This window comes from Scyliorhinus canicula, chromosome 16 (genome assembly GCF_902713615.1).
Source record: "Scyliorhinus canicula chromosome 16, sScyCan1.1, whole genome shotgun sequence".
Lineage (NCBI taxonomy): Eukaryota > Metazoa > Chordata > Chondrichthyes > Carcharhiniformes > Scyliorhinidae > Scyliorhinus > Scyliorhinus canicula.
In genome coordinates, this window is record NC_052161.1 from 53,708,200 (window position 1) to 53,720,355 (window position 12,156).

The 12,156-nt window shown below is 40.0% G+C and overlaps 1 protein-coding gene across 2 annotated transcripts in view; it reads left to right on the forward strand.

Moving 5' to 3' along the window:
• The window catches only part of btaf1 (BTAF1 RNA polymerase II, B-TFIID transcription factor-associated), a 166,835-nt gene that overhangs the window by 56,212 nt on the left and 98,467 nt on the right, over positions 1–12,156 (forward strand). The window contains exons 5-7 of one of the 2 annotated variants that reach the window (XM_038774122.1): positions 3,201–3,400; positions 9,722–9,867; positions 11,474–11,603. In XM_038774122.1, coding sequence (XP_038630050.1) covers positions 3,201–3,400; positions 9,722–9,867; positions 11,474–11,603 — 476 coding nt within the window. The remainder of the gene's footprint in view (positions 1–3,200; positions 3,401–9,721; positions 9,868–11,473; positions 11,604–12,156) is intronic. The other variant, XM_038774123.1, reaches the window with a different exon arrangement.

The window sequence follows — 12,156 nt, forward strand, 5'->3', positions numbered from 1 at the left end:
CCGAGCTGTTGGGAATCTCCCTGAAAAACCCTCCACAGATGAGCTTCGAAATTGTTTGGAAGAATCGCACCCATTGTTTGCCACAACTCCATGAAATGAATTAAATTCAGTCACTACCAATTCAACCTGAAGATGTTCCATGTATATAATTATATAATTTGTGATTTAGCTCCTATTTGTTATGGAGGAGAAATGTGGGAGCAGAGCAAAAGAAAACAGCCAGATCAATTATTTGCAACCTTCCTAAAAACAAATGAGGCTCCAGTACTTTAGGGCTGTATCCCAATCCGATCTAATCTTTGGCTCCAGTTTGGAACTGTAGAAATACTAAATAGTCTGAGGTCTATTCTTGGAGTTTCAATGTAGCATCTTATTTTCCTTACCACTGCATCCCTCCCCACCCAAATATGTAATTGAAGAAGGAGACTAACAGCAGTACCCCACTCATTGCCCACTTCCCTTCCAAAAGAAAGGGCATTGTTAGCCGAAAGTATCTCTCTTCCTAACCCAGCTGTTTTGGAGAAACCAGAACAAATTGCTTCAACCCATAAACCTGCATTACTTCGCACAAACATATACCAAGCAACTTTAATGCATCAGTGTGAAGTTCTTAAGTACTGTGATCAAAATGTTCAATGATTTCAAAAATATGGATGTGAATTTATGAACATAAGTAGACACTGTCAACTGGTCACTATACCTGAATTGAGCTCTAATAATGTGATTTTAATTTTTTTTAAAACTAGTATTGCTGAAAAAGGGGACACGCTGTCTAAGCTTTTTGTCTTGCACTCTTATGGACAGATACCAGATTACCAACAGAAAAGGGAACAGGTATTTCATGAGAAGACAGTGCTGATTGGTAGGCAAGTGAGCTCTAATTGGTAGAGGCATTATGGAGAATGCAGCAGGGAAAAATTAAATGCCAACTTTTGTTCAAATTCGAATTCAAACCAGGCAGGTCGACTCTGGTCAAGGTGTTGTCATGGGGAATGATTATCCAGCATAGTTAGAGCTTTATTTGCAGGATAAATAATCCTATGAGCATGGTATGCATGTGATTATTTGGGCAAAATGTATCACTATTCGATCTATTAGTCTGGTCAACCAGGATGTAGTTTGTTCCTAATTTATCCTAATCTGTTTCAAAGGAGTGATGTGACTTGTATACTAGCATTTATTTCTGGTAGCAATGGTGCTATCTACAATCTGTTTAGCAGGAATATCCTATAGTTGGTACATGAGACAAAGCACTTTTCTCAGGTTCAGGATAAATAGTTATTTGTCTTAAATTAACAGTTTATGTATTAATACCTTTTAGATTTGTGCATTGTTGGCTCCTTCTTGTAGTCAAATCTTGTAGTGTTTTGTTTACACAGTGACATAGGTTTTTGTTGAACTCCCCACAGACTACCACTTCTCTGGAAAATTGACTCGAGGGAATTGTGATGCAGATAGAACAAAATTAGAGAAACAGTGAGAAGAAAACAATATTTAAAGAGAACTTCCCAAACTTATCCTTCAGATGATCTCATTGATTATGCCCAATCCATCAATTGTGAGGTTTCGTAGCCTTTTGTTTTCCTAACTAGCCTTGAAGAATTCAGAGTTTATCCATATTTTTCTAGTATAACTGGGGTGTATTCCCCCAACATCTGACTCTTTGTGAGATTGATAGTATGTTTTTTTTTTTAAAAACAGTGCTATTTTAGAATTGATTAGGAATCAAAGTATCTGGCTGTTGTGGAACATCAACTTAATGGATTTCTCCTCTGCCTCTTATTCTCTGAAAATTAACATAGTGCTGGCTGTGTACAAAATTGGTAATTTACTAATAACCACATGAAATTCTTATTGCCTTTAGTTCCCCTGCAAACTATTTCCCTGTTACCAACTTCTCGTTCCACAAATCTTCACATGTGCCTTTCAATTCTATGCCCATCAGAACTATAATTTGAATTCCTCCAGTTCAGCTTTTGTCATAGAACCTCCAGTTCAGCTTTTGTCATAGAGTACAATCGGATTGTTGAATCTGCACCCATCTTCTGAAAGAATGGCCATTTGCTTGCCCTATCCCTGTTACCCACCTAACCTTTTAGGACACCAAGGAGCAATTTAGCATGGTCAATCCACCTAACCACATCTTTCGACTGTGGGAGGAAACCAGAGCACCCTGAGGAAACTCCAGCAGATGGGGAAGAATGTGCAGACTCCACACAGACAGTCACCCAAGGCCAGATTTGAACCTGGGTCCCTGGTGCTATGAGACAGCAGTGCTAACCACTACCACCATGCTGCCCTTGTCACAGTGCTAAATGAGCCCAATGAATCATGCCTTTATTGACTTTTACAGTGGGATGAACAGTTGGATTCTCTGACTTTGGTTATTTTTGTGATTCTATGTCCTCCCTTTCCATTTAGCCACACATGTCTTTTTTTTCTGGAATGCTTTCTCTGTACCACATAGCCTCACTGACTCCCCCTCTCTATTTTTTAAAAAAAACCTTAGAGCCCATCTTTCCACACCAAGCTCCTTAATTTTCCTCATACCCACTTGTAAAATGATGTGATATGTTAATTTATACAAAAGGCACTATCTAGATGTCATTGGTTATTTATTAATAAATGCTGGTTGATGGGTCAAAGCGGGTTTGGGGTTGCAGAGGAGCCGTGAGTGCAAGAGGCGAAAGAGGCCGGTATTCTGGCCTTTGCGTTCCTGGTAGCCCGGCGGAGGATTCTTCTTCAGTGGAAGGATGCGAGGCCCCCAAGCGTGGAGGCCTGGATCAATGACATGGTGGGGTATATTAAATTGGAAAAGGTGAAATTTGCTTTGAGGGGGTCGGTGCAAGGGTTTTTTAGGCGGTGGCAATCGTTTTTAGACTTCCTAGCAGAACAGTAGACAATGGTGCTAATGTATTATTTATGTACAGGGGGGAGGGGGGTACTGGGGTGTTTTGTTTTTTTTTGTTTTGCATTTAATTCTATGAGGTTCTTTTTCCATTTTGTTGTTGATATTTTGTGAAAACTTTAATAATTATTATTTTTTTTTAAATAAGTGCTGGTTGATTATTATGAATTTAGCAGTTGAGGAGTAAGGTGCTCCAAAGTGTTGCTGTGGGTGAGAATTGAGATTTTTACTCCCCCTTGCAGTTATTAATCAACCTGTTAAATAACTCCATTATCTGTGTTCTATGTTGCAGGAGAAATTGATCCCAAGGAGAGAATAGCTCATCAGAGAAAACTGTTGCAAAAGAAATTGGGCCTCGACATGGGTGCAGCTCTAGGAATGAACACGGAAGAGCTCTTTAATGATGAAGATCTCATTTATAATCCCTCTCCAACAGTACTGAAGCAACCTGTAGGTAGAACCTCTGGTTGTTTGTCTTCAAGGAATCATGCAGTAGGTTTGGCTTCTTTTGTGCTTCTGGTAGCACACATGTGCCTGTTATTAACCTGCTCCATTAACTGCTTTTCATGCAAGTGGAAAAGCAGGTTCTGCCTCATGACTTGAAATATATGCAGGTTGATAATACAATTCTGGTCACATATTAGTTGACAAGTGTTTGTAACTGGAAGGTTGTGAAAAGGGGCAAATTTATTCAGAAGATCCTAATTTCCTGTTAGTACAATTAACAATTTCCATTTTTAACTTCAAATACTTTGATAATTTAAGACAAGTATTTTTAAAATCATCATTTTATGCACCCAGTGTTGTCTTCAAGCATGCCAGACAGTTCCACTGATTAACTTGTTTTTAAACTGAATTATTTCCAAAAATACTTCATGTAGTTTCTTAATAATAAGCAGAGAATATATATCTTTCTATGGGCTACACTTAAACCTGGGCCCCAGGAGAAAAAAGGCCGGCGTGATAATTCTGTGTGCCACCTGTTTCACAATACTGACATTAAGCTTCCATATATTAAGCTGTTTAAATGTACTTATCCCTTTATTTTTTAAAATATTTTTATTCACCATAGTTTCATCATTTTCACCATACAAAAGAGAAACAAAAAATCCCCAACAATATTACAAAAAAGAAACAATTTACCCCCCGTCCCCCCCCCGTCCCCCCCGCAACAGTCAACAGCAACCAACTCCCGAAAGTGCAGAATAAACAAACCCAAGAATTGTAAAGCCCCTCCTTTGCGCGCTTCCACACCACCCCCTCCCCTCAGCTCAAACTTACCTTCTCCATGGTCAAAACCTCCAGCAGGTCCCCCACCCCCCCCGCCACAGCAAGGCACAGGATGAATAGACTGACCTCCACCTCAACAGGACCTGCATACGAGCGGTCAATGAGGTGAAAGCTAAAATATCCACCCCCGCTCCCACCTGCAACTAGGGCCGGGCTGATACGCTGAATATGGCTTCTCGGGGACTGGGCTCCACATCCATGTGCAAGACCCCCGAGATTGTGCCAAATGCTATAAAACTTTCCAGCTTTGGGAAGAACCAAAACATATGAACGTGGTTTGCAGGGCCCCTCCCACATCGCTCACAGACATCCTCCACCCCCTCGAACAGCCAGCTCATCTTTGATTTTGTGAGGTGCATAGACATCCTGTCCTTCAGGGCCCTCCCATAGATCGCCGAAACAACACCCCCACCCCTCCTCAGCCCTCCCACCTCCAGCATCGAGGAGGTTGGTGCTATCGGAAGGTCGGGAAAACCTTCTGTGCAAAATCACAAACCTGTAGATGCCTAAACCCTTCCCCGTGCGCCAATCTAGATTTCTCTCCCAACTCCTCCAGACTCCCGAATCTCTCTTTTCCAACCCCCAGGAAACAAATCCTTCATTTCCTTGATTTCCCCCTCTCATACCATCTCCGAAACTGCGCATCCATCCACCTCAGCTTGAACAGATGATTCCCCCTAATCAGCATCCGCCCTGACCCAGCCCCAAGCTTACAATGTTGCCTGAACTGCCTCCAGATCTTTAAAGTGGCCACCACCACCAGACCGAGTACCTTCCTGGAGCCATCGGAAGCGGTGCCGTTAGCAGCACCCACAACCCTGACCCCTTACAGGAGCCCTCCTCCATTTTAGCCCATCAGGCCTCCCCCTCCTTGCTCCAGCCCCGCACCTTATTCGCACCTGCCGCTCAACAGTAGTACACTTATCCCTTTTTAAATTGATTTTTTAAATCCTCTGTAAATTTCTGTATTCTCAATTCCTCTGCACCATTTTTGTCTTGGAAGTCAGACAAGCATACAATATCTCTCATCACCTTATGTCAGTAGTGTAATCTGGAACGTCCATGTTAATGACCTGTGGTGACTTTTTCTACAAATTTTCATTTTGTCCTTTATGGAAAAATGTTTGGTCAGCAAATTCTTATCATTCACTCTGTGTATTCACATTTGGGAATCTGCAATGGCATTGCAGTTCACCGTTTAGCTAGTGCCCTATATCGCATTAAAATCTCTCCAACCACTTCACAGGATTAATTACTTTTAGTGCAGCAACTGTCACTCAAAAGTGGTCTGCAGCACAGAAAAGGCCCATCGCGTCTGCACAAGTCAAAAATAATCGCCAAGTATTCTAATCCCATTTTCCAGCACTTTGCCTGTACCTTTGTGCACTTGCGATGCCACCCCATAAAGCTAAATACTTCTTAAATGTTATGAGGGTTTCTGCCTCCACCATTCTTTCAGGGAGTGGGTTCCAGATTCCCGCCACCTCTGGGTAAAAAAGATTTTCCTCGCATCCCTCTAAACCTCCTGCCGCTTATTAAATCTTCCCTGGTCATTGATCCCTCCACCAAGGGTAAACTCTGCACACTTTTATCTATTCCCCTCAATTTTATACATCTCAATCATATCCCTCCTCTGCTCCAAGGAAACCGTAGACAAATATAAAGAAGTTACAAATGTAGGCAACATAAATTGAGGTTAAAACTTTCTACTAATTTGTGAAATGGCTCTATCCATGTGAAATGTATGACTAATTCCAGAGGGGTGAATAAATTCTCCTCCCTTCCACCCTGGAGATTGATAATTAAGTGTTTTTTTCAATTCTGTATATATTTGACTCTTGGCTTAATGAAGAAATAAGCCAGACCAATTTCTTGAGTTGACAAGTAAGATGTTTGTTTAATTATTTTTAAAATCTCAGTCCGGTAAAAGCACAAGACTTATTTAAAAGGTAAAAACTCGCTATGATAAAGACTTATTTAAAAAATAAAGACCTGTCCTGAATACATACACGCGCACTGGCATACAAAAGGGAACAAGCTACCAAGTGAAGGAGTGAAATTGATAGTTAAAAGTCCTTAAGGAAAAAAGAAATATGTCCCTTTGGTGGTCTTGAAATTCCAGATTGATGTGACTAATATAAGCTAATTGTTTTTTCCAGAGACAACCCTTTAAACTCTAATCATCCTTCTTCATAGTGGATGCTGTGACACTTGGAAGGGTGGTTCAGTAGCACAGTGGTTAGCACAGTTGCTTCACCACTCCTGGATCCCAGGTTCGATTCCTGGCTTGGGTCACTGTCTGTGGAGTCTGCACGTTCTCTCCGTGTCTGCTCCCACAGTCCAAAGATGTGCAGGTTAGGTCGATTGGTTATGCTAAATTGCCCTTTGTGTCCAAAAAGGTTAGGTAGGGTTACTGGGGTACGGGGATAGGGTGGAGGTGTGGGCTTGGGTCGGGTGATCTTTCCATGGGCCGGTGCAGCCTTGATGGGCCGAATGGCCTCCTTCTGAGCTGTAAATTCGATGAGCTATGAAGTTTCTTTTGAATTAAAATTCTCTCTGTTATGTAGTGCAAAGAATGTAACAGACAGGTGCGGGATACTCGGTCCCCCAGCCGCATGTTTCTCAACAGTGTGCCATTTTCTGACAGTGGAATTCTCTCTTCCCACTGCTTGTCAGTGAGGTTTCCCATTAAAGCCACCCATGTTGCCAAGAAACCAGCAGGTGGGGTGGATTGGCAACGGGTAAAGAGAATTCCAGCCAGGGTCAACTAGTCGGTAAGAAAACTACCGATGGATAATTAGAAATTATGAACCAGTGTAGAAGCTAGCAAGTAGAAGAATGAGAGCCACTTAAAGCGACAGACATGTCAGTGTTTCACACCTGAACTTTGACAAAAATTCCACATTCAACGCATTGACATCTCTATTCATTCCACCTTTGCTATCCAATGTGTTGATTGTTTCCCAAATTTTTTTTTATGATTTCCAGTATATGCTGTATTTTGCTGTTAATATTGCTAAATGTTTTCAGTTGCCATCTTAGCTTCTCAGTACCTGTAAGATATGGCAATGGAACTTCTATCTTAAATTCATATTACATAATTCACAACCAAATCATTTATTTTCACAATGCAGTTGCTAGAATAGTGTTTAAAAATCAGGCTGACCCTTTCCAAAGCCTGAGATTTGCTGGGCCACATAGTTTTCACGCAACCCCCCCCCCCCCCCCCCCCCCCCCCCCCAAACCCCCCAGCAATCTTCTTGATTTTATTTTAACCCTTTTTTGTTATTTGTGCTAATTTTACAGATGCAATCCGGTATTACACAGTGTAAGCACCTGTCATAAGAACAAAAGAGCTATATATTGCTTGCTATAAAAATAATCATTAAGTGTTTCAAACTTGGATATTGCTGTACAACCTTAATTATAACATTATTGTACACTTTGTGCCAATTTTAAGAGCTAATATATGTGTGACCCCAGACTGAGAAACATCTCATTAGCTTTATACTGGCTGCTACATTTGTGATCAGATTCCTAAATGATTCCACTTTCCATTTCCCTTTCTCAGTGAGGCAGCAACTGACATCTTTTTTAAACTAGCATGGAAAATTGAGAAAGCAATATCAAATTAGTGTTCCATCGCTCTGATAAAGGTCGACTTTACACCGTCTTCAGTTCTGTGCTGAAAAATTCCATTGCAGTACTGGGCTAATTTCATTCTTGTGAGCCTTCTGAAACCCCCCCCCCCCCCCCTTGTGGTAGTGTTCCTTCAGGAAATATTGGCCAAAGCTAAATGTTCTGAACTTAGCAGGTGTGTCATTGACCCAATTGAACTATATTAAGTGGGAGTATTTGGCCATCAAGACATGGAGCAGCAGTTGGTTTTGCTTCAAGATAAAATTGATTAAATTGTGGCTGCTTGCTAGAAAATTTCAGTGCTGTACTTGGAATAGGTTTCGCAAATGTTTCTAAAGTAATAAAAGTCAGACGTTTTCTCTTGTAGTGTGTCCATTTATCTGTCCTAAGACTAGATTTGATATAAATGGGCAATTGTTCAAACTAACCATTGGTTTAAAACTGATAGAATGTCATTTTTCTGAAAGATAAACTCTAGAAACCTCATGATGTTGTTTTTCCAACATTATCTTTCCATTTGCCAAAAAATGCTTTGTGTAGTGTTCTCTTCTAATGCCCCTTTTTAGTTGAGATAATCTATGATTTTGGATACAGCCTTGACATTGAGATCACAACACTGAGTGCCAGAAGTTTACATTCAAGCTCTATCTAACCTAACCTGCTTTGCTCTACACTAGTGCGATGGAATTTGGGTTTTGCTATTTTTGTAGACCACTGGTCTTGGGGAGTAAATTTGAACTAATATAAAATTGCCAAAAAGTGTCATCCTATTGGAATTGAAGCTAAGGAAGTGGTCATAACAAATTAGATTTTCTACAGTAATGCAGTTATTTATTTTTGAAGAAGAAACTTTGAAAGTACCGAGAGGGCAAGCTGCATGATATAATCCTGCATGATGTACTCTATACTGGATGCATTACTTAACATTAGAGGCCTCTAAGGGAAAATAATTCCAAAGTTGGCAGTAACTTTTTTTGAGTTCTTTACTTATTCCTGGAGTATAGTATTATAAAACCTGGTGGGAAAATGCAAATATAGAATAACAGTATCATTATTCACCCACAAGTAGCTGCTTACGAATTGCAACTTTGGGTGGAATTGCTATTCAACTCTGGGGAAATGTAGAAGCGATGTTGTTCCTATTTGACATCCATATTTGCACATTTCCAAGCAGGGCTTACTGTTGCTGGGCAGCAGTGATGGGCGAGGATGCCTGATTGACTTGTTGCAATTTAGCCCTTGCTCAATAATAGCCTATCTGCCACTGCCCTGTCTGAGATGGGCTACAGTCACAATGGTCAAGATTAAAACTGGAAACTTTACAGCTTAGCCTGGTTGTGCCTCAGACAGTGAGACATTAGGGGAGCTTTCAATTTCTCCAGCTGTCCTCTGATCAACTAATAATACAAATCTGTTCATTTTAAATCCAGATCTTCATTTTATTCAACTTGTATGGCCCAATGAGACAAAATAGTTTGATTATTTAGAGATCATTTAACACTATCATGCCAATGTAATCTCTACCTTTTACTTAAAAGACCTTGGGCAGGATTTTCCAACAAAACCTGTCACGAAACAGGCCGCTGCCACTGGCCGACGGTGGGATCGTCTGGTCCCGCCATTATCAATGGGGTTTCCCGTTCAATGCATCCCTCGCCACCGGGAAACCCCTGGCGGTGGTGCACTGTTGGCGGGACCAGGAAAGATCTACCGGCGTGAATGACTGGAAAATTCTGGCCCTTTTATTTGCTATTAAGAGATCATATCTATGGTCTACCAATCTTAGAAGCCAATAATCTTCTGAAGTATCTATTTAAATATAAACTTTATTTGCAAGCTATGTGTATTGTAATCATAACCTGAGCTGGTTATTTTTTTTTTTAGCTTGTTCAAGCAGCTGATCTGATCGAAGCTGAATTTCAGCCTGGTATGAGCAGCCGGCAGAAGAATAAAGCAAAGAGGATGGCTAAGCTGATCGCTAAACAGCGATCCAGAGACACAATAGAAGGAAATGCAAACAATGAAAAATGGTATGAGCAAACTTCTACTTAAAATAAGCGTTAATATCACAAGTATGCTTACATTTACACTGCAATGAAGTTACTGTGAAAATCCCCTAGTCGCCACATTTTGGCGCCTGTTTGGGTACACCGAGAGAATTCAGGTAGTCCAAATTACCTAACAGCACGTCTTTTGGGACTTATGGGAGGAAATCGGAGCACCCGGAGGAAACCCACACAGACACAGGGAGAACGTGCAGACTCCACACAGACAGTGACCCAAGCCGAGAATCAAACCTGAGACCCTGGAGCTGTGAAGTAACAGTGCTACACACTTGCTTCTGTTTCTAAATTGTTAAGAGTTAGAAACAAACATTCATGCCATGGACCTTGTTTTAGACCACATTTAAGTTTATAACATTTTTTTGCTGAATAGATGTTATTTTAGAAATATCAATTCTTAAGTTTCGGTAAAACACTTTTTTTAATATGCATTGTAAAATTCTAAGTACATTTCAAATTTTAAAATGCTGAAAAGGGAGGGCAAGGAACAATATATTTAGTGTAGGCATCACATTGGAGTTGGGGATAATAGAAATATGGTGTAAAATCAAGGGATCTCCAGGCATCCAGCAATAATGATGTTATTAAACAGGGAAAAACAGCCAATCACTTTGAAATATTCTCTCAGACAGCAAGCCAGAAACTAAAATCAACTGATTATTCTTCACCTTTAGTTTAACATTTACGGCAAACAAATCATTGGGACAAACACATGGGATTAAGGTAAAAGCTAAAATATCATAAATTAAAATATACCTTTAGTGTGGCTTTATTATAATCGAGATCCACAAACGTAAAATTACTCTTTCTGAGCCAGTGCAGCTATTTGGCAGTAATTATCAACTTGGCATGTCATTTAAAGCACAGTTCCACCACATGCATCTAAATAATTTTTTCAAGGTGTGTGCAATGAGACGTCTAGAGTAGAAGTGGAAGTTCTCATCAGTTCAATGATTCCTACTTGATTGTAGTCTGGGAGTCGCAACAGTACACTCTATGGAAATGCGTAGACACATTGATGGAAGCTTCTGAATTCCTGAAATTAAATATCTATATGTGGATTTCATAAGTTGCCGTCAGTTTTAGAAGAGTAATGATGTTACCACCACAAAGTTTGGTCAAATCTATAATTATTTTTAGAACATGGTAACCACTTGACCCTTTTTTGCATAACTAAGAATAACATGTTGGCTTTACATTGATCCCACATAGATGTTGCATTTCAAAATTCTGTTGAATAATTATCCTTGTCTTGAGCAGGCATGGTAATTGTCAACTTAATCAGCCGCAAAATAATTTGGTGAAAACTGCACTCGTTCACTAAACATTTTCATTTTCTTTTGTATTTAAAAAAAGTTTCATGAAGACTATATATTTTCCAGCTTCTTTTGCTGTAGACTTTTTCTGTGTTGTTTTAGTTTTAAAATGTGACTGTAATAGCCCAGAAAAGAATTTGTGCTGCTGAAAATACAGTCACTTGCCTTAACTGAATTTAGCTTTAAATAAATGAATCCTAAAATGAGCCATGCCTAGTGTAGTTTTAAAAATAGCTTTGCTATTTCATGTTTTATAGCAATGATCATATTGATGGCGAACCAGAGGAAAAGCGCAGGAAGCTCACAAATGTTGTAATTGAGCAACCGGCAACTGAATCGAAGGTGTTGATTGACAATGTACTTGACAATTCTTCGTTGTTTGATGAGGTGAGGATATGCTGTGTAATTCAATTAGATGAGGTGATAATATTTTTGCTGAACAGACAGTGTGTACCGCATTGTCTCTGTTTTAGTGTCTGATTTACAGTGCCAAAAAAAGGAAGCGTTTTAAAAATATCTGTGAACTGAACCTGTTTAACTAATGTAATCATTTGTTAGTGCTTATGATATTTTACAAATAATTGATGCATTTTTAAAAATAAATTTAGAGGACCCAATTCTTTTTTTCCAATTAAGGGGCAGTTTGGCCAATCCACCTACCCTGCACATCTTTTTGGGTCATGGGGGTGAGACCCACGCAGACACTGAGAGAATGTGTAAACACTGTAGGAAAACTAGAACCAGAGGACACCATCTCAGACTAAGGGGACGATCCTTTAAAACAGAGATGAGGAGGAATTTCTTCAACCAGGTTGTGGTGAATCTGTGGAACTCTTTGCCACAGAAGGCTGTGGAGGCCAAATCACTGAGTGTCTTTTGTTGCTCAGTTTACTTGTTATAAATATGGCGGTGAATAAGATCACCTTTCTTAATCCTAATT